Source organism: Oncorhynchus mykiss, chromosome 25 (assembly GCF_013265735.2).
Source record: "Oncorhynchus mykiss isolate Arlee chromosome 25, USDA_OmykA_1.1, whole genome shotgun sequence".
In the NCBI taxonomy this organism is placed as follows: Eukaryota; Metazoa; Chordata; class Actinopteri; order Salmoniformes; family Salmonidae; genus Oncorhynchus; species Oncorhynchus mykiss.
Genome location: NC_048589.1, coordinates 19870109 through 19893546, shown reverse-complemented (window position 1 = coordinate 19893546; position 23438 = coordinate 19870109). Strand labels below are relative to the sequence as shown.

General features: G+C 42.0%; 2 protein-coding genes across 3 annotated transcripts; one reads left to right on the top strand and one right to left on the bottom strand.

The window, feature by feature from the left end:
* Positions 1-825: 825 nt before the first annotated feature.
* angel1 (angel homolog 1 (Drosophila)) lies at positions 826-10079 on the top strand. The gene is made up of 10 exons (XM_021584817.2): positions 826-1991; positions 2485-3429; positions 3554-3789; positions 3902-3971; positions 4111-4553; positions 4682-4832; positions 4952-5062; positions 5202-5232; positions 6870-7036; positions 8785-10079. The coding sequence occupies exons 1-10, from the start codon at positions 1895-1897 to the stop codon at positions 8943-8945; spliced, it is 2412 nt and encodes an 803-aa protein (XP_021440492.1). The 5' UTR covers positions 826-1894; the 3' UTR covers positions 8946-10079.
* A 4856-nt stretch (positions 10080-14935) lies between these two features.
* LOC110505534 (tubulinyl-Tyr carboxypeptidase 1) lies at positions 14936-23357 on the bottom strand. Of its 2 annotated transcripts, XM_036963070.1 has the most exons (8): positions 22895-23357; positions 22022-22280; positions 19654-19742; positions 18865-18921; positions 18144-18218; positions 17286-17667; positions 15610-15719; positions 14936-15350 (listed from the first exon to the last, which is right to left on the bottom strand). In XM_036963070.1, exons 2-8 carry the CDS (start codon positions 22247-22249, stop codon positions 15278-15280), a joined length of 1014 nt encoding a protein of 337 aa, XP_036818965.1. In that variant the 5' UTR covers positions 22250-22280; positions 22895-23357; the 3' UTR covers positions 14936-15277. The 2 variants fall into 2 exon arrangements, with proteins under 2 accessions (XP_036818965.1, XP_036818966.1); XM_036963071.1 differs by lacking the exon at positions 22895-23357 and having other exon boundaries at positions 22069-22207.
* Between the last annotated feature and the right edge of the window lie 81 nt (positions 23358-23438).

Sequence of the window (23438 nt, the reverse complement as noted above, 5' to 3'; positions counted from 1 at the left end):
GGAAGGCCCTAAAAATTTTCAAAGACTCCAGCCACCCTAGTCATAGACTGTTCTTTCTGCTACAGCACGGCAAGCGGTACCGGAGCGTCAAGTCTAAACAGCTTCTACCCCAGCTTCTAAACAGCTTCTAGCCCCAAGCCATAAGACTCCTGAACAACTAATAAAATGGCTACCCAAACTATTTGCACCCCCCACTCTATGTTATTATCTATGCATAGCCACTTTAATAATCCTACCTGCATGTACATAATTATCTCAACACCGGTGCCTCCAGCACATTTACACATTGACTCTGTGCCGGTACCCCCTGTATATAGCCCCACTATTGTTATTTACTGCTGCTCTTTAATTATTTGTTTTTCTTATCTCTTACTTTTTGGGGGGGTATTTTCTTAAAACTGCATTATTGGTTAAGAGCTTGTAAGTAAGCATTTCACTGTAAGGTCTACCTGTTGTATTCAGCGCATGTGACAAATAACATTTGATTTGAGATTGCATGGCTGTGTTCTCGATTTTATTCCACTGTCAGCAACGGGTGTGGTTGCCATAGCCGAATCCACTAATTTGAAGGCATGTCCACATACTTTTGTATTTATAGTGTTTATCATGAAAAAATATATAAAATATTCCTGGGTAGTACACCATTGAGTATTATAGATTTGGGACGATTTTCACTGTCAATCCATACAATTTCTGCATTCTCAGTTCCAGACCATAATGTTATACAAATAGGCCATTTTCCAGTGCACGACACACTGACGTTACGCGACTCTTGGCTGCAACGCCCGTACGTTGTTATTACTTCTAAACCAAATAACTTTTTGGGGTTGTCATGCGCTTACAATAATGTTTCGATTCTTGCTTGAACCGTCGCTAAGATTATAGTTGGTTGTGGTCTTAGCAAAATAACTATTTTTAATGCAGCAGGTAGCTAGAATGCTAACGCTCATTGACATTGGGTGTAGCAAAAGCTAGTCAATGGGCCATTTTACTGGTTGAAGTTTAAGTGTTTTTGTAAGCATAATGCAGTTGATTTGCGATGATGACACAAACATTATATTAAGCAGGTCATTCATACGAGCCTTAAAGTCCAATTATAATCCAAAAGTAGTGTGAACTGCACTAATTAGCTGGCATTCCATAGGAACTCGCGTGTTTTGCCACCACCTCGTGCAGCACTGTTTACAAACACATAAAAGGAGTCTATATTCCAACGTGCAGCTTTCTTGTTATCACTATAATGAAGTCTGCCACTGAGATGGTTGTAGTGTATGGGTTCACTTCTTTTTTAAAGACAATTATACATAATTAATGTGAGCATACCAGTGAGGGGATTCGATTAATCTGGCCCGGATGAAAGTTGATTGCATTCGTTTTGGAAACGGCCTGGCTGCCCTTGGGCATGAGGAACTGGGAACTCGGTGAAAAAACGAAAAAAAACTCGGGAGTTCTAGAAAGAATTCCGAGTTGAATGACCATTCAAAACGATGTTCCCAAGTCGGAACTATTTTCTTTCGCCGAGTACCCAGTTGTCTGACTTGCCTAGTTAAATGTTAAATACAAAACGCATTTAAATCAGAAGTCGGAGATTTCCGAGTTCCTAGTTGTTTTGAATAGGGAAAATGCCCACGTTAAATCGTGTCAAAACAAAAGTGACATGTAAATTAAGCACATGGAGTAATGAACAGAATTCTTAGTTTTTTCAAAGGTGATTTTTTGATAAAACGCGTAATCTGCCTTCCAACTGAAAACTAGTTAGACAATTAAAACATATTTTATGGAAATGGATGTTTTGTTGAGAACATGACCTCGTGGCGCAGATTATGGTTCGATTTGAGAAGGGCACTCATCCCGTTCATATCACGGGCCATAGCCCGGTGCCCCGCGGCTCGGCATGATCGGGTCCGCCCAATCATTGGAGCGGAGCATGATTGGGAGCCTGATATTTTACGGGCTTTACCCGTTAACACGGCTTATAAACTGCGTCACAGGTAAACCACATACAAACAAAAAACATTCGACACATACATTTTTGTTTTATTGCCTGTACATTTTCGCCTAACATGATGGCTCGTTTGGGTGCCTAAAGTCGAATGGCCGAATAGCTAGCTCTAGCTAACTAACTACACGTCGCGTAGCACATATTTAGTTGGAGTCCAATTTTTAATCGATGATTTAACTAAAGGCTAATCTGGTCTGCTTTAGCTACCGCATGCTATTTGAGTTTGAACATAATCTAAATAGCAAACACATGGCATTGACATTTTAGCTAGGCGCAATGGATTCTAAATGTACTGCGTGACGTCATATGAGTACCACGTGCATATGTTGTGGTGTGTGCAGTGACTGACAGCTTTTTGTTTGATTTTATGAGGAGTAATGATATAATTGCTTAAAATATTTGTTTTATTATAGATGCATGCAGCAATAATAAGCTAGTGTTTGAACACATATGTAAGTTATCGCACCATTTCTTTTTTACAGAACCCTTGAAAAAGGGTCCCTCTGTGTCCATTAATGACAATAAGGTGTGGGATGGTGAAGTCCCTTCCAAAATATTTACTAAAACGCAGGCAGGCCTGCTGGATCCGTGGCTTAGTACAAGCAGCGGGCCCCCAAAGGCCAAGAAGGATCCTGGGAGAGTGACTGGGGAATGGTTGAAGGAGAACGGCGCACTAGAAAAAGAGAAGAGTAAAGAGGCAGAGATGAAGAAAAGCACTGTGAAAGAGGTGATGGGGTCTGAACCAGAGAAAGACAGGAAAGAGCCTGTATTCGTAACTCTGGGGGGTCGGCTGCTTGATGGAGTGAAGGAAGAGGAGCCAGAGGTGAGAGACGACGTGGAGGAGGACGGGGTCAGAGAGGAAGGTCCAAAGCAGCAGGACCAGGAGCAGACTATCCTCTACTCAGAGAAGCTCATGAGGGATGATGGCGTGCAGGAGGCTCCCTGTTCCCCCACAGAGAAGTCTGAGAACAGTAACCCAGCGCCGGAGCTAACAACAGAGACATCTGAAGTACAGAATCCATCAGTCAAGGACAGCAGGACAACAGACGATAAAGCGATTGTCCATGTCCTGTTAGAACAGATAGTGGAAAAGATGAGCATGGGAGAGTCAGTAACCAAGGCACAGGTGCAAAAACCGGAGTGGGAGAGCCAGACTGCAGCAGGACTAGACTTGAGCTCTTTTGTAGACCCACATGCAAGCACTAGTGAAGTGCCTGCTGAGATATGGGATCCTGGGCTGGACCTGGTCTCCCTTCTCTGTGAGGCAGAGGCCCAGACACAGCCATGGGAGAGTAGGGCTCAGCCCCCACCCAAGGGCTGGCATTTCCCCATCGGCCCTGGCTTGAAAGAGGTGTTGTTCTGCCCTTCCACAGCGTTCCCAAGCATGAGCTACTACCCACATTCACTGGAGAGAGAGACCTTCCAAGGTGAGCATTTTGCATGATATCTGTAACATCTGTACAGGTTTTTGATTGATTGTTTGTGAACCCACATCACCATCAGAATATCAGTGTTACCATTTGCTTAGACATCTCTCTGCTTCCCCCTCAGTGGTGTGGAGGGTGTGGGAGGAACTCAGTGAGACCCACACAGCGCCAGAGCCTCTCCAAAGGCCCCCCTCAGAACCCCGGCCCCTGTTTGACTTCACAGTGATGTCTTACAACATCCTTGCCCAGGACCTGCTGGAGGCCAACCAGGAGCTGTACACACACTGCCCTCTAGGGGTGTTGAGCTGGGACTACCGCTTCCCAAACCTCACACAGGAGTTCAAGAAATGGGAACCAGATGTCAGTCTGACCTTACCAAATTAATACAGTAACATCTATTGACACTGTGTTGCTGAGCAATTGTCATCGGAGTCTCCTTGTGAATTGAGCTGTATGTTTTTCCCATGTGTAGATCCTTTGTCTGCAAGAGGTCCAGGAGAACCACTTTACAGAGCAACTCCATCCTGTCCTTCGTGACATGGGTAGGTCCAAGTTCCTCAGCATCTGTTAATGGCACAATCAAGACCATTGCAGAATAATGCAAGTCAGCTACACTTAGTAACAGACATGTAATAGCTGTTTGTATATCAATATTTGTAATTTTGTGGTTCAATCCTCAAGGCTACACCTGTGTTTACAAGCGGCGCACCGGCACCAAGACTGATGGCTGTGTGATTTGTTACCGCGGCGACCGTTTCTCCCAGGTGTCAGAGAGTCTGCTGGAGTTCTACAGGCCAGAGTGTGAGCTGCTGGACCGAGACAACGTGGGCATTGTCCTGCTGCTCCAGCCAATTATCACACAGGGGTCAGAAGTCACTGCCAAGGGCCCACCCCTCTGTGTGGCAACCACCCACCTCCTGTTCAACACCAGGAGGGGTGACGTGAAGCTGACCCAGCTTGCAATGCTGCTGGCAGAGATCGACTACATCGTGAGGAACTGCAAGGTGAAGGGAGAGCACTGCAATGTTGTTCTATGTGGAGACTTCAATGCTCTACCCAACATGCCTCTGTACCAACTGATCACGACAAGACAGCTTTACTATCATGGTCTACCTGCCTGGATGGTGAGCACACTACTCCTATGGAAAATGACTTGTCAATTTTAAGCTACTTAATAATTCAATGGTGAGTTGGTGTTCAGTATGTTACCTTGGCCAATGGGTTCTGTGTTTTGTTTCCTTATGTGTGGCAGATATCAGGTCAAGAGGATCTGTCCTACAACGTCCATCATAGAAGGGTATTCGCTCCCCTTTGGCCAAGCACCGTGGGCATCGATGACAACTGCCAGTACACAACTGTAAATGAGCCAAAGAGTCAAATCACGTCAACCCAGAGTCCAGAACGTATGTGTCAGTCTTTCTGTTTGGACCATGTCAGGGTGGATTGTTGAGTATTGTCAGTATCTCCATTTAAGTCTTGTGTGATGGTCTGACTGGCCACTCTGTTTGTTCTTCCTGTGTAGGGAACCTGCAGTACAACCATGGCTTCCTGCGTCGGCTGCGTTTCTGTGAGGCTGCCTGTATCCGGCCACAGGACCTGGAGCTCATTCCAGGGGTCACTGACAACACACCTGGTAACACACACACACACTAAAACTAGACCCCAAAACATTTACTCTCAACTATACCCACGGCAGGTGAGACCCCAGAGCACAGTTGTGTAGAGAACAGTTAATGACTCCTGTATGTTACTCTTTCACTTATTTCCAATAGATCCTGAGGACAAGCATCCTTATACAACAAGGTCAGATTTTATGTCCCTTTTCAAAGGGCCACATTTCATGTTCAATTTTGTTTATATGTCATATACACCTGATGTGCAATAAAATGCTGACCTGCAGGTTCACCTCTCCACAATGGGAAAGTAATTAAGTGAATAAAACCATACTAATGCAATAGAAGAAGGCACTCAATGAATTGAAGTAGGATATTTACACTTGCTGAAGAATTGTGCAATGGATTGTGTGATCAGACATTGTGCAGTAATATATACAGAAGTTTGCATACACCTAAGCCAAATAGATATAAACTTAGTTTTTCACAATTCCTGACATTTAATCCTAGTATAACTTCCCTGTCTTCAGTCAGTTAGGATCACCACTTTATTTTAAGAATGTGAAATGTCAGAATAGTAGTAGAGAGAATTAGTTATTTCAGCGTTTATTTCTTTCATCACATTCCCAGTGGGTCAGAAGTTAACACACTCAATTAGTATTTGGTAGCATTGCCTTTAAATTGTTTAACTTGGGTCAAACGTTTTGGGTAGCCTTCCACAAGCTTCCCACAATAAGTTGGGTGAATTTTGGCCCATTCCTCCTGACAGAGCTGGTGTAACTGAGTCAGGTTTGTAGGCCCCCTTGCTCGCACACGCTTTTTCAGTTCTGCCCACAAATGTTCTATGGGATTGAGGTCAGGGCTTTGTGATGGCCACTCCAATACCTTGACTTTGTTGTCCTTAAGCCATTTTGCCACAACTTTGGAAGTATGCTTGGGGTCATTGTCCATTTGCGACCAAGCTTTACCTTCCTGACTGATGTCTTGAGATGTTGCTTCAATTTATCCACGTCATTTTCCTTCCTCATGTAGCCATCTATTTGTGACGTGCACCAGGCCCTCCTGCAGCAAAGCACCACCACAACATGATGCTGCGACTCCTGTGTTTCACGTTGGGATGGTGTTCTTCGGCTTGCAAGCCTCCCCCTTTTTCTTCCAAACATAACGATGGTCATAATGGCCAAACAGTTCTATTTTTGTTTCATCAGACCAGAGGACATTTCTCCAAAAAGTACGATATTTGCCCCATGTGCAGTTGCAACCCGTAGTCTGTCTTTTTTTATGGTGGTTTTGGAGCAGTGGCTTCCTTGCTGAGCGGCGTTTCAGGTTAGGTCGATATAGGAATCATTTTACTGGGGATATAGATCCTTTGTACCTGTTTCCTCCAGGATCTTCACAAGGTCCTTTGCTGTTGTTCTGGGATTGATTTGCACTTTTTGCTCCAAAGTACGTTCATCTCTAGGAGACAGAACATGTCTCCATTCTGAGCGGTATGACGGCTGCGTGGTCCCATGGGGTTTATACTTACGTACTTTTGTTTGTACAGATGAACGTGGTACCTTCAGGCATTTGGAAATGTCCTCACCGACTTGCCAAAACTATAGTTTGTTAACAAGAAATTTGTGGAGGGGTTGAAAAAATATTTTTAATGACTCCAACCTAAGTGTAGGTAAACTTCCGACCTCAACTGTAAATAGGAGTCCAGTAGCAGCAGGCTGTAACGCAACAAAATGGGGATAACGTCAAGGGTTTGAATACTTCCTGAAGGCACTCTGACAGTGCTGAATACATGTTAAATGTAATAACATTGTCCATGTCCTTCCTCAGGTTCAGACAGACTATCTCCCATTACCTGAACCTGCGGTCAGCCTACGGCCACTTCATCCCTGGAACAGACCGTGCTGAGGTGACCACGCTGCACTCCGAGGTTGGAGCTACAGTCGACTACATCTTCTACTCTCCAAGGCGTGGCATTTCTGGTGCTTATCAGAAAGGTAAGGGGCATGTAATCCAAAGGAAATATATACAGTGCCTTGCGAAAGTATTCGGCCCCCTTGAACTTTGCGACCTTTTGCCACATTTCAGGCTTCAAACATAAAGATATAAAACTGTATTTTATTGTGAAGAATCAACAACAAGTGGGACACAATCATGAAGTGGAACGACATTTATTGGATATTTCAAACTTTTTTAACAAATCAAAAACTGAAAAATTGGGCGTGCAAAATTATTCAGCCCCTTTACTTTCAGTGCAGCAAACTTTCTCCAGAAGTTCAGTGAGGATCTCTGAATGATCCAATGTTGACCTAAATGACTAATGATGATAAATACAATCCACCTGTGTGTAATCAAGTCTCCGTATAAATGCACCTGCACTGTGATAGTCTCAGAGGTCCGTTAAAAGCGCAGAGAGCATCATGAAGAACAAGGAACACACCAGGCAGGTCCGAGATACTGTTGTGAAGAAGTTTAAAGCCGGATTTGGATACAAAAAGATTTCCCAAGCTTTAAACATCCCAAGGAGCACTGTGCAAGCGATAATATTGAAATGGAAGGAGTATCAGACCACTGCAAATCTACCAAGACCTGGCCGTCCCTCTAAACTTTCAGCTCATACAAGGAGAAGACTGATCAGAGATGCAGCCAAGAGGCCCATGATCACTCTGGATGAACTGCAGAGATCTACAGCTGAGGTGGGAGACTCTGTCCATAGGACAACAATCAGTCGTATATTGCACAAATCTGGCCTTTATGGAAGAGTGGCAAGAAGAAAGCCATTTCTTAAAGATATCCATAAAAAGTGTCGTTTAAAGTTTGCCACAAGCCACCTGGGAGACACACCAAACATGTGGAAGAAGGTGCTCTGGTCAGATGAAACCAAAATTGAACTTTTTGGCAAGAAAGCAAAACGTTATGTTTGGCGTAAAAGCAACACAGCTCATCACCCTGAACACACCAACCTCACTGTCAAACATGGTGGTGGCAGCATCATGGTTTGGGCCTGCTTTTCTTCAGCAGGGACAGGGAAGATGGTTAAAATTGATGGGAAGATGGATGGAGCAAAATACAGGACCATTCTGGAAGAAAACCTGATGGAGTCTGCAAAAGACCTGAGTCTGGGATGGAGATTTGTCTTCCAACAAGACAATGATCCTAAACATAAAGCAAAATCTACAATGGAATGGTTCAAAAATAAACATATCCAGGTGTTAGAATGGCCAAGTCAAAGTCCAGACCTGAATCCAATCGAGAATCTGTGGAAAGAACTGAAAACTGCTGTTCACAAATGCTCTCCATCCAACCTCACTGAGCTCGAGCTGTTTTGCAAGGAGGAATGGGAAAAAATGTCAGTCTCTCGATGTGCAAAACTGATAGAGACATACTCCAAGCGACTTACAGCTGTAATCGCAGCAAAACGTGGCGCTACAAAGTATTAACTTAAGGGGGCTGAATAATTTTGCACGCCCAATTTTTCAGTTTTTGATTTGTTAAAAGTTTGAAATATCCAATAAATGTCGTTCCACTTCATGATTGTGTCCCACTTGTTGTTGATTCTTCACAAAAAAATACAGTTGTATATCTTTATGTTTGAAGCCTGAAATGTGGCAAAAGGTCGCAAAGTTCAAGGGGGCCGAATACTTTCGCAAGGCACTGTATAATAGCCATTGATATTGTCCTCCAGTCTAGTAAGTGTATAGAGAAAGAAGAATTGAGAGATGGTGTACCAAAAACGTTGTTTCAGGTGGAGGTCAACGGCAGAGCCAAGGTCTGAAGCTGCTTGGTCGTCTCTCCCTCCTACCAGAGGAGGACCTCTGGTCAATGAACGGTTTACCCAATGAAATGTTCCCCTCGGACCACCTCAGTCTCCTGGCCAAGTTCCAGCTGGACCTGAATCCTGTGTGATTTGGGCTGTCTATGGTCAATGAAGAATCAGGAGGACAGAGGTCAAGCATTTAAACATTTTTGTTCAAACCTTACATGATTTGCCCATGGCACAATTCCATGTTTAAAAGTGAATACTTACTTGGTCCCTGGGGCTCACAGAGAGTTTTGAGTCCCATCTAATACTCTGCTTGTTTCCTACATGAAGAAAAACTACTCAGCCCAATTTCCAGAAGAGATGGGATGTCCTCTGAATGATAATATTTGTTTACATGTATAGAGAAAAAATAACCAAAAAGGTTAGATTCAGTTAGTTGGAGTTTATTTGACAAATGCTCTTACTGTTAAGATATGAATACAAGAAGCTTTTAGATTTAAAGGTTTATGGGGATTTTGTTTACTCAGTTTGTTCACAATCTGCTACACTAGTAAATTGGAACATTTGTCTTAAAACATTTACAAACTGTGAAATAATTGAATGTCAATGTTTTCTATTTATTTAGCTGTTTTCCCCCCTATCCTCTGTCTTTGGTCCAGTCAGTATTATTTGTTCAAATGGTAGAAATCTTAAATAAATCTAACAATAGCTTGGCAGTCTAATTAAGGTGATCTACATCATCTTTGGGTGTTAAAATTGTGACCTGAATGTTGGCAGTGCCACACTGAGATGGAAGCTCTCTCGCTCTACTGAGGCACTCTGTCAAGGAGAAGATGAGTGTGGCTGGCTGAGGCATGAATCAATTATTCATTCAGGTTGCAGGAAGGGAGCATTCATGCATGCTAGGGCACTGTCGGGGCCTTTGTGTGTGTGTGTGTGTGTGTACACTGCAGTCTAGACCAGGGTTTTCCCAACTCAGTCCTACGACTCCCCCTGGGTGCACGTTTTTGTTTTTGCCCTAGCAATACATAGCCGATTCAAATAATCAAAACTTGAGTTGGTTATTTGAATCAGCTGTGTAGTGCTTGGGCAAAACCAAAAGGTACACCGGGCAGGGGGGTTCCCAGGACTGAGTTTGGGAAAGCCTGGTCTAGAGGAACAGCCAACAGACTCCTGTCAACACTAAGACCTCTAGTTATAGCTCACTGGAATGACACAAATGTCAAGGTCTGACACTTCCTTTAGTCTAACTACAATAAATCAGGTGTTCTCTCTCAGGTCTTCCGGGGAATTATTTTCTGTATCTCATAATGAATCACTGAAAGAGTTTTTAAATGTAAGTTAGCATAAAGGCAGGCAGTGGGTTCAGTGTGTAAGAATTCCAGGATCTACCTTGAAACCTATACATGAGTTTGACTGTGCTGCACAAAAATAAATTTCCCGTGGCACAAAACACATGCACTGAGGAGAAATGGGTCAGTAGGTTTTTCAAAGTAGGCCACTATTCCTGTCTTCATTTCATAAACAGTGGTGGTGGCGGTAGTACCTAGTGTTTGTTACCTCTGGGTTTCTGTTTTGTCTCCCTCTGTGCCTTCATACATTTGAAATCTTGCCACTGAACATTACCATCCCTACCCCCACTTAACAAACCTATTTCAACACTTGCATTTCACATACCATACCTACATGATGTACATTCAGCTATAGCATATACTAACAGGAGCCATTTCATAAGAGAACAGTCACCAGCTACTCTTGTGCTACTGTATATGAGAGCTATCAAAATCTCCCTGGTCTGAACATGAAACAGTAAGAGGCTGTTTGTTCAGGAGAGCAACAACCATGGCAGTCCTGTGTGCTCGTATGATGAAATATGTCAGGTTAGCAGGGTTTAGTTAGTTAAGCCTTGTTAGCCGATTGCAGTGCTGTCAGGTAGACTATCCATTCAGCCAGGCTTCCATTAGACTTAATTGATTTGTGCAGCAGAATCCTTGGGCGTCAGTACACTGTAGACACAGCCAGCACAGTACAATTGACTTGTACAACCCATGCTGGTTGCTAGCACTAGCATCTCTCCAAAAAGCATGTGATGAATGGGAAAAAAGGTAGGTTAATCACTCAAATGTTACACCATTTGTTTTCAACAAATCTGGTCCTATACCAGTTCCTTGTTTATTTCAGTTTCAAGTGTCACAAAGCCATACGGGTGATTTACGGTTACAATATTTCAGATGACATGTATTAATACAGTGTCATCACATCTTTGCACGAAGGAACAAAAACAGACCACATTGCAATGAAAGGAGGAAATATCAAAACCTCTGATTTCATGTCACGGATGTCTTGGAGCCCAAAATGGGCTAGGTCGAATGTCTCAGTGTACCAGCGGGCAACAGAGAATATACAGAAAATTCTAATTAGTATAGCTGCAACCAATTGTTGTTCATTGTCTTACTGTATGGTCCCCCAGTACACATATCCTCAGTATGGGATTTGTATTAAGCTTTCTTTGAAGACAATTAAAGGAGGAAATGTTAGTCACTCTCTTTAGTCCAGGCTACACTGCCCAGTTTGGACTCTTGGTTGGCATGTAGGCTATCAGTTTGTCCTCAGGACCCAGTTTATTTATACTGCATCGGTCATTGATTTTTAACTACATTTTGTCCACTGTTGTATTTTGTAGATCTCTAAATATAGCTGAAGCTTGCTAATAAACATTCAGCCATCTGACCCATGTCAATGAGTTAGATAAATCCTGGCAACAACAGACACACTGGGAGGAAAGTGAGAGGAGTTGACTAAGTCAATAGAAAGCTTTACAACATGTTAAAAGGACAATTACAATATTTTGGCACAAGACAACCTCTGTTTATGGTATTGAAATTAAAGTGGACTAAAGGAATCCCAACCAACAAATTTCAATGTGCTCTGTGGCAATATTTAGAAACGTGGTGCGGACTTCAATTTCTCAAATGCTCGGTGATAATAAAAATTGATGCTAGTATAAAATTACAGAAACTCTGGCCTAAATGCCATATAAAAATGCAGATGAGAATACTGTAAACAAATCTCTTTGCACCTTGAATACAACTTTAATATTTAGAGTAGCTAGACAACCACACTAAGGCTGTGTGTTAAAATAAGAACAAGGTTATTTATACTGAACAAAAACTAAATATATCACTCCATGTCAATATAAAAAAGCAACTGCTGCCTTAAATGCCCATGTTATCAAGAATAATGACAAAGAAATTTTAAAAAAAATCACCTGCAATGTAATCGTTCACAATTGGACAAAAACATTGTGCATGTGAGGTTGTCTCATGAGTGACCACAAAATTCTAAACTTCTGTTGACCACAGTGACCACTTTCTCTTACTATCCTAAAAGGAATCACACTTCTCATGCTTTGGAAGGTTTAAATAGACTACTGCACGCTGAATTACCCCATATTCAATCATGTGTAATCAATAGCAGAACATACAAATACGAGATCAGGTGTAGATCACTCAGTCTGCTGGCTATTTGGGATAGAGCAGATGGTACAGTATGTTTTGCTAGTGAAATTAAAGATAAACTATTCATCCAGTAACACTTGTTTTCTTTATCACTGTCTATTAAAATGTTCATTAAAAAGGCACAAGGTAAGTGGATTGCAAACTACACTACAAAAGCGGTTACTATCCAGCAGAGCTAAAACAAATATTTACACACTTAAAGTACAACATGGAGACAGATTGCAATTCTTAATAACTGACATGGATCTCTTCTGTGATATGTCTAATTACTCATTTTTACACCTTACACAGCTTAAGCCAAATGTAACATTGCATATTAACCCATCTTTAAAAACATGAGCCATACCTGTTTAGCCTTTGGGAATTCCTTAAATGCTGCCTGAACCAATCTTATTGTAGAATGAACTATAAAAGAACGGTGTCACTACCAAGCTTCCGGCTTCATAAAAAGCCTGGTAGCAACCTAGAACTACAGAGCTGCTGAATGACCCATGCCACATTTTTGGAAAGAAGTTGCTGGGGACTTAACATCTATTACTCAACGAGATATTGTGAATAGGTCAGCTAGTTATGCCTGTTAATTTAAATATAAGTGTCTGTGTAAAACAGGGTGGGCAACTTTTATTTAGTTAATTTAAGTTTGAGAGTTCAATTATTATTTCCTCCAATTAAACACATTTTTGCCATGGGGTGTAGAGAAAACGTTGCAGGTTTAAAAGAAGTTTGGGGCAGAGAGAAAATTTAGCAATTTTATAACTAATTTCATACAATTCTACAAATTTTGTCAGGGGGATTTTTTGTGTGCAGTTTACAGCTAATGTCCTGCATTTCTACACATTTTGCCATAGGGTGGAGAGAAATGTTTGCAGTTTTTAATATGATGTGACAAACAAAATCAATGGGGGGCCCCCAGTTGGTAATTCGATCAGGATTACTAGAAGTTTAGATAGCTGCCCGCTAGACTAATTTACCAATCTAAAAATATTTAGCTGACATGGGTTCATTTAGTGACTTCCAGTGACTGACGTCAGAGGAAAACTGCTGATGCACAACCACATCTTGAAATTGCACCTTGTGTATTCTACCTCTCAAACGTAAGTTGAGATCCCACTGAGAACAAAATAATAATAATAATAATAATAATAATAATAAGTAGGCCCGTGGAATTGATCCTACACAAGGGTTTGATATCCCCTGGTGTAAAACGAGTGTTCGATATCCCCAAAGTTGAGCATTGCGAGACCTTAGAATTATAGGCTTTGAACATACAGTACCAGTCAAAAGTTTGGGCACACCTACTAATTTCTTTATTTTTGCTATTTTCTACATTGTTAAATAATACTATGAAACTATGAAATAACACATATGGAATCATGTAGTAACCCAAAAAAAAGTGTTAATCAAATCAAAATGTATTTTATGTTTGAGATTCTTCAAAGTAGCCACCCTTTGCCTTGATGACAGCTTTGCACACTCTTGGCATTCTCTCAACCAGCTTCATCAGGAAGTCACCTGGAATGCATTTCAATTAACAGGTGTGCCTTGTTAAAAGTTAAGTTGTGGAAATCCTTTCCTTCTTAATGAGTTGAGCCAATCAGTTGTGTTGTGACAAGGTATGAGTGATATACAGAAGATAGCCCTATTCGGTAAAAGACCAAGTCCATATTATGGCAATAACAGCTCAAATAAGCAAAGAGAAATGACAGTCTATCATTACTTTAAGACATGAAGGTCAGTCAATATGGAAAATGTCAAAAACCATCAAGCGCTATGATGAAACTGGCTCGCATGAGGACCGCCACAGGAAAGGAAGAACCAGAGTCACCTCTGCTGCAGAAGACAAGTTCATTAGAGTTAACTGCACCTCAGATTTCAGTCAAAACATTTGCTTCCCATAGTTTAAGTAACAGACATGTCAACTTAAACTGTTCAGAGGAGACTGCGTGAATCAGGCCTTCATGGTCGAATTGTCGCAAAGAAACCACTACTAAAGGACATGAATAAGAAGAAGAGACTTGCTTGGGCCAAGAAACACGAGCAATGGACATTAGACCGGTGGAAATCTGTCCTTTGGTCTAATGATTCCAAATCTGAGATTTTTGGTTCCAACCGCCATGTTGTTGTGAGATGCAGAGTAGGTGAACGGATGATCTCCGCATGTGTGGTTCCCACCGTGAAGCATGGAGGAGGTGTGATGGTGCTTTGCTAGAGACACTGTCAGTGATCTATTTAGAATTCAAGGCATGCTTAACTAGCATGGCTACCACAGCATTCTGCAGCGATACGCCATCCCATCTGGTTTCCACTGAGTGGCACTATCATTTGTTTTTCAACAAGACAATGACCAAGGAGAGTGATGGAGTGCTGCATCAGATAACCTGTCCTCCACAATCACCCAACCTCAACCCAGTTGAGATGGTTTTGGAGAAGTCGGACCGCAGAGTGAATGAAAAGCAGCCAACAAGTGCTCAGCATATGTGGGAACTCCTTCAAGACTGTTGGAAGAGCATTCCTCATGAAGCTGGTTGAGAGAATGCCTAGAGTGTGCAAAGCTGTCATCAAGGCAAAGGGTGGCTACTTTGAAGAATATAAAATATATTTTGGGGTTACTACATTATTCCATATGTGTTATTTCATAGTTTTGATGTCTTCACTATTATTCTACAATGTAGAAAATAATAAAAATAAAGAAAACCCCTAGAATGAGTAGGTGTCCAAACTTTTGACTAGTACTGTACATTTAGTCAATAATCAGTTATTGACATGGCCATGCTCTGTACAGTATACCTCACGTTTGTTGAATGCAAAATACCCAAAATAAATTGCTTACACGGTACAAACCTATTTGGAAAACTGAACACAAAAGCCCCATTCCCCAGAACAAACCTTTTGTCAGACAGAACCCCACCATTCTAAGATCTTGTTTTGCAGGATGATTTTATGAAGTGAAATCCTCCTCACACTCGAATCTGATATCCATTCATGTCTGGTGGCGGCTTCGGATCAAGAACTTTCTTCTCTCCAGATGGACTGTAAACCCCAAAAAAATATATATATGATTTCTCATGACACAGATTAAAACTGAGAGATTACTGTTCAGAGATTCCTCTTGAACTACACCATCATAGGACTTATAGCCTCTAGTGCTTGTTCAGATCAGTGCAGGGCCATCTCCACTACAGCTAGCATCTTGTTTATTGACCTAACGAGTATTTACTGTGCTGTCAGAGAGACTATAGTGAGACTAAGCAGCTCCTGATATCTGACTACATTGCACAATCAGTATTACCGTCTCTCGATGCGGCTGTTCCTGCGCATGGGGCTGCCTGGGTTACGAAGGGGCGAGCCCATGCTACTCTTCCTGTCTTTGGCGGGTGAAGGGGGCGCAGCCTTTCCAATCTGAAAGACAATCACACAGTTATGTTTACCTCACAGTAACAACAAGGGGCAACACAAAGGTAGAGGTACAAATGCTTACAAGTTGAGTTCTGGTAATATCCACCGTGTAGACTAAGGAGAAGTGCAATTCTCCAATTACTAAACGTTTATTTTAAAATTCAGCACACCATTTATGCAGAGAAGGGAGGAGGAAGGACACACACACACACAGATCATCAGCTTTCAATTACTTAGAGTAGTGCTAAGGTGAGCGAGCACCTCAATGAGGCCCTAATGTGCTCAAGGAGGCACAGTTTTGACGGTGATGACGGTAAAATCGTCCCCATCTTTAATGTGATTGTGAGTGCTGCCATTGGGTGAGAGCCCTCGCTATAAAGGATCAGCCATTGATTGAGGCAGCCATGCGTGACTCACAATGGAGCAGAGAAATGTCATCACATTAGTTATTATTATTCACAGGGCCCTGCGTTAAGGCTCCTTTCATTACTGTTTGGGATGATAGCCCATGAGAGGTCATCATTTGAGGATGATAGGTCCTGAATTGGCAGGTCAACTCCATATCATCATGCATGACGGGTCAAAAAGAGGTCAGCAACTCTGATTAAGGGCTTTCCATCTGCTCAGGATGGATTCACATTCAACGATCCCCTTGTGCTTCCATCTCATATAGATTCAGATCTAATGTAGCTCACATGCATCCCAATTTAATTTGACACTAATCTAAATTCAGTGCTGGTACAGTGATATGCTGCAGACTAATTCAGTCCCAGTTGGATCCAGTGGTGTAATTTACTTAAGTAAAAATACTTTAAAGTACTACTTAAGTTTTTTTTATTTACAGTATATATCTGGACTTTACTATTTGTATTTATTTGACAACTTTTACTTCACTACATTCCTAAAGAAAATGATGTACTTTTTACTCCATACGTTTTCCCTGACACCCAAAAGTACAAAAAGTACTAGTTACATTTGTATTAATTTAGCAGGACAGGAAATTTGTCTAATTCACAAACTTATCAAGAAAACATCCCTGGTCATCCCTACTGCCTCTGATCTGGTGGACTAAACACATGCTTTGTTTGTAAATTATGTCTGAGTGTTGGAGTGGGCCCCTGGCTATTCGTAAATTTTAAAAACAAGAAAATGGTGCCTTCTGGTTTGCATAATATAAGATATTTGAAATTATTTATACTTTTACTTCTGATACTTAAGTATATTTTAGCTGTTACATTGACTTTTGATACTGAAGTATATTTAAAACCAAATACTTTTAGACTTTTACTCAAGTAGTATTTTACTGGGTGACTTTTACTTTTACTTGAGTCATTTTCTATCACGGTATCTTTACTTTTACTCAAGTATGACAGTTAGGTACTTTTTCCACCACTGGTTGGAGCTAATGCAATCACTAGAAGGTAGCTGACTGGTTTGGTTCATGGACATTTTCCATCTCAGTCCCCAGGATCCTTCCTGAATGTGTGAACATGTCCTGCTTTAGTGCTGTACATCCCATCACACCCCAACACTCTTTAACAGATGATCTCTGTATCCCTGGTCCCATACCTTCAGCCTCATGTCCCGGGTGTGTCTCTCCAGCTCTCTCCGCAGCTCCTCCTTGGTCAGTTTGTCCACGTCTATTATGGAGTGTTTCCAGTCTATCTGTTCCACACTGTGGGGGTCATGGGACACATACTGACCAATCTTCACCTTCCTCAAGGTGTGCCAGTAGCCCCTGTAGGCCCCCTCAAACTCCTGCACCAGGTCAGCCAGCGTGCGGAACTCCAGGGGTTTGAACATGAGGTCCTCCCGCCGGCTGATGCCCAGTGCTCCGAAGCGGCCACCGCTGTGCATCCCCAGCACGATGTGGCAAAAGTGGTTCCCTGAGAACTGCGTCTTAAAGCTGAGGGGGAAGCGCTCCACACCCGGCATGCTGTTGCTGAGGTAACTGGGACAGGCAAGGTCAAGGAAATGGAAACCCCTATTACCTGGTTGTATGCTCACACTGGACTGCTCCTTTACAGGGTAACATAGACAACAACAGTTTTCAAGCCCCAATGATCTGGTTTTTAAACAAGAATACATTAGTCACATACAGTAGTCTCAGACTGTAAGCACACGAGTCTGTTCTAATCACATAATACTTGGATGCCCTGGTTGTGCCCATAAAGCTTTGTCTTATCTAAATCCCTGTTACCACACTGTTTGGGGCATCACTCTGGGTTATTTTTAGTTTCCCATAAACACTCAGTTGGAAAACAACATGTCCAGGTCATCCTTTATCCTCACCCCATTCCTAAGTCTCCAAAATTTGACCAAAAAATGATGTGCAGGTAAAAACACGGGCATAAGAAACTCATTCCAATTTCCACATGCTGTCAGTGTGACCCATGGAATACCTCAGCTAATTAAAGGAAAGGATACATTCCAAGGATCACTGCCTCCAGACACTTGATTGGTAGTGACTCCCGGATCATCTCCTTGGCGATGTCCATCAACCTACACAGAATATGAGGGTTAGAATACACCTGAAGGAAAAGCAACAAAATAGTCTACACTAAAGGTAATAATTCTAAACATGGATTCTAAATGGCCTGAAGAACATTTGCACACATTGCAGGACATGTGCATGCATGCAAAGAGAAAATTATTACCTCCTTTAGGCAAAACTTTGATTACTAGAAAAATCTCAAAGCTTAGAAAACTGGCACTTTGAGAAACATTGAAATAAAAGCGTCTGGTGCCAAATGTCACAAACTGAGTGGATGAGCAAGAAAAATGTACTAGAAGCTCCTGCCCGGGAAACAGATACTATTAGGCTATGATAACAGTTCCTGTTCCCTCAGTCCTGGGGCGCAACAGACATACAGCTGATCCAGATATCCAGTTCTTTCAGCTTCTGTCATGATCAGCGCAACTAGGAAGCAATTGGTAAACATCATCAGCTGCTTCTTCTGTTTGCTGCCTCTGTGGCCTCTCTGCAGCTCCAGGAAAAGCTATTTTGTCAAACCCTGAGATTCTCTCTGGCAGACAACAGTCATGTCATTTACACTGTCTGACATTTACAAACACTTAGGATCATCAAAGAGCTAAGCTAAAACGAAACGTTAGGAAACAGCAATTGGATAGAAGAAACTGTGCTTACGCAGTAAGAGGCCTGCTCTTCTTGATTTCAAAAAACTGTGTTCCTGTGTGATTGTACCTGTAGGATATTGTTAAGTACAAAGAATGCAGAGGGAGTGAAACAACATGGAACTGTTCAAACCCAACTAAACATATTCTCATGGGGAATAAAACCATGTTAAGTGATTTCTGATATTCATACTTCCTCGTTTGTGAATTATGGATGAGCTTCTTGAGCTGAGAGGTGCTAATGTTTATGCTTATAATAGATTATAGCCTAAACATGGCCTTACATTCTGAGATGTTGTGACATGTTAAGGACATACATATTGTCCTAAAAAGACAGAGTCAAACAAGTATGAAGTATATATATGAACTATTATACTGGTCAGTCACCACCATAATACTTATTCAGTACATCTACTGTGTTTGGGCCAGTTTCTAATAGCATGGAATCAGCTTGTGCCTATATCTATGAATTATGTATGAAGCTTAAAGCAATACATAATACAGTGCATGGCTAACACATATTTCAGAAGACCCATCTTGAATTCAAACCCAGAGCATAGTGTGCTTGCATCATGCATGAAATTTAGTTTGTTTGCTCAACCTAATGTATATTTTGTTGACATATCTGGATATGTCCTAAACTGTTCAGCCCACCCTGTCAATCATAAAAACTGACCATGACAAACAACTGCACCCTGAGGTCTAATGAATAGTCATAGCTTTATCTAGGCTACCTGGGCTATCATTGGTTCAGAGCTTGGCAATAGTGACAAGCAGTTCTACCATTTCAGGCAAAGGATACTGCAAATCCCTGATATATTTCTGTATGGCTTCTAGGCGCTGTGGGATACTGGTGGTTGGCTGGTATGTAGGCACACTCAGTGTTGGAATCTATGGGGGAGAGGCAGAGCACAACCAGAGGCATTAATATCACACAATCCCTATATTTACAGAGTTGGAGAATGTCCACTTGTTTAACCTAACAACCATGTTTCTTAAACTTTTAACCCATGATCATTATCTTAATTGTTCCCTATGGTGAGTCTATGGGTGGCAGGTAGCCTAACGGTTAAGTGTGATGGGGTTTAACTGAAAGGTTGCTGTGACAATCTAGTGACATGTTTATCTGCGTGGTCTGTAATGTATATTTTGACAGCTTTATCCACTTGGTTTTGGTCCGAAAATAATGTAATTTTGTATAATGAAATTCCTAACTGGAATGTGCAGTCGGAGACACACTTAGTATACTTAACGAAAACAAACAACCCATCATTGACAATAGTCAGTGGATGTCTTCAAGCATACAGCGCCGTCGGAAAGTATTCAGACCCCTTGACTTTTTCCACATTTTGTTACGTGACAGGCTTAATCTAAAATGGATTGTTTTTTTTGTTTTTTTCATTGTCAATCTACACACAATAACCCATAATGACAAAGCAAAAACAGGTTTTTAGAATAAAAAATTGAAATATTACATAAGTATACAGACCCTTTACTTAGTACTTTGTTAAAGCGATTACAGCCTCACATCTTCTTGGGTATGACGCTACAAGCTTGGCACACCTGTACTTGGGGAGTTTCTCCCATTCTTCTTTGCAGATCCTCTCAAGCTCTGTCAGGTTGGATGGGGAGCGTTGCTGCACATATATTTTCAGGTCTCTCCAGAGATGTTCGATCGGGTTCAAGTCCGGGCTCTGACTGGGCCAGTCAAGGATATTCAGAGACTTGTCCCAAGGCCATTCCAGCATTGTCTTTGCTGTGTGCTTAGGGTCGTTGTCCTTTTGGAAGGTGAACCGTCGCCCCAGTTTGAGGTCCTGAGCGCTCTGGAGCAGGTTTCAATCAAGGATCTCTTTGTACTTTGCTCCATTCATCTTTCCCTCGATCCTGACTAGTCTCCCAGTCCCTGCCGCTGAAAAACATACCCACAGCATGATGCTGCCACCACCATGCTTCACCGTAGGGATGGTGCCAGATTTCCTCCAGACGTGATGCTAGGCATTCAGGCCAAGGAGTTCAATCTTGTTTCTCATGGTCTGAGATTCCTTTAGGTGTCTTTTGGCAAAGTCCAAGCAGGCTGTTGTGTATTTTACTGAGGAGTGGCTTCCGTCTGGCCACTCTACCATAACGGCCTGATTGGTGGAGTGCTGCAGAGATGGTTGTCCTTCTGGAAGGTTCTCCCATCTCCACAGTGGAACTCTGTCAGAGCGACCATCGGGTTCTTGATCACCTCCCTGACACAATCCTGTCTCGGCGCTCGACAGACAATTCCTTCGACCTCTTGGCTTGGTTTTTGCTTTGACATGCACTGTCAACTGTGAGACCTTATACAGACAGGTGTGCGCCTTTCCAAATCATGATCAATCAATTGAATTTACCACAGGTGGACTCCAATCAAGTTGTAGAAACAGCTCAAGGATGATCAATGGAAACAGGATGCACCTGAGCTCAATTTTGTGTCTCATAGAAAAGGGTCTGAACATTTATGTAAATAAGGTATTTCAGTTTTATTTTTAATATATTTGCTAAAATGTCTAAAAACCAGTTTTTGCTTAGTCATTATGGGATATTGTGTGTCGCTTGATGAGGAAATGTTTTTATTTAATCCATTTTAAAATAATGCTGAAACGTAACAAAATGTGGAAAAAGGGAAGGTGTCTGAATACTTTCCAAATGTACTGTATAGTCAATTAACATTGCATTCATATGGTTGATTTACTGAATGTATTATATCCAGGTGAGGAGAAGGCGTGGACAGCTCAACTGGATTCTGCATGCCTGTATGTTGCATGACAGAAATATGTAGCGTTTAAATGACCGTTGTACAATTAGACGGGCCGTAACTGAATCACTCAGTTACCATCATTCTGCATAATCAGCTATTCACGCTATTGTCAGTAAGTGTGAATTTGATGAAGTTCATGTAGCATAATATACTAAGCCCATGCTATTGGAAAATTTATCCTCCTGAACCATTTACTGTATGTTTATCTCAATATTGAATGATGGTTTACTTTAAATAAATGTGACTGGTGTGCATATTACTGAAACAGTGTCTATGCCTATATTTCTGGGGGGAGCTATTGACAAAGTCTGCGTACGAGTGCAGCCTGTAGAGTTCTCAACAGTCAGGCAGGGTGTCTAGCTAGGTCAGGACTTCACCTTCATCCTACCTTGGGCAGATCACTGGCTCCCCGGATGCGTTTCCCTATGGCCTCACCATTAGGGTGAATCCGGGCCACATGCCTCCACATCTGCTCCCAAGTCTCCTCATCCACCGGTAGGCCTCCCCTGTTCACAAAGAAGGGCACACCTCCATCCCGCAAGTCCTCTTCACCTTCATCCTCCTGCTCCTCATCTCTCTCCTCCACCCCCACACACCCCACTGTGGTCCTCAGCATCCCGCCACACAACGGACCCCAGTCCTGGAACCTGGCTGGCACAAATGGCTTACAGCCTCGCCCTTTAACTGTCAATCTGATTGCAGTTTCTCAGCAAGTAACACTCCCACAGCAGGTGAGAAACATGAGCAATTCATGACCCACTGGATATGTAGGACTTTTCAAAACTGCAGGCTGTAGCCTATTAGCCTGCAAATTCAAATACTGTGCCTCTCATGAACAAAATGGCACACAGACTTGAAAATATGTTCCATATGTTGTTACAATTGTCCACTTAAATTGTCAGATGAGTTCAACTTCAAAAACATTAACAAATGCTTCCAAAATCAGAGATTAAAGGGAATGTTTGCTACCTCAATAGTCATAATCACTATCTGATCAACATGGTTATTGGCACTTTATAAAAATCACAATGATCTATAAGATGCAGATTAAGTCAAGTATATCACTGAAAAACATGAAACTACACAAAAATTATCAAAACTAGAAAAGGCGTGAATTGGCAGCCAACATTAAACACACTATACTAGGCCTACAACATTGATGATAAATTCAGCACCTTGGAAATAATGAATACACACAATGCCTTCAACATAACGGGGAAAAAATAGCAGTCTTCCAACAGGGTAGGCCACAACAAACTACCTTATTATAAATCACTAATACCCGGCACCGTTATCCCAGAGCGGGGATTCCGTCTATATCCAAAACGCCGGGAAAGATTCGATTGGACATTTCTTCGACACTCTGCTTAGCCGGTGGCGCATTTCAGTCTTGTCCTTTTGACATCATATTCTTCTTGTCAGTCCAAGTCATTGTCCAGTTTGAACGCCCATGGCTTCACAGTAGCGAGTGCTGATCTCATGCCTGCTACAATATTGCGCCGCTCAGACACTCCCAGAACCCAGCAGCTGCGCATGCTCTATCTGACGGATAACATCTTCCACGACATGCACATTTCGTCTACTGTTGGTGGCGTCAGCCAAACAAAATTACTCCTCTATTACAGACAAATGATGAGCGGAAAATGCATTAGTCTATTGATAAATATACTGTGAACTGCAATGGCTTGCAGGTACTTGATATAATGCCAGCACAGTGGGCAGCTATTATATGAACATTTAACAGCAAATATATTGTATTGGCATCATTCTTGGATACTCTACATGCAGCAAAACTCAAGGGTTTA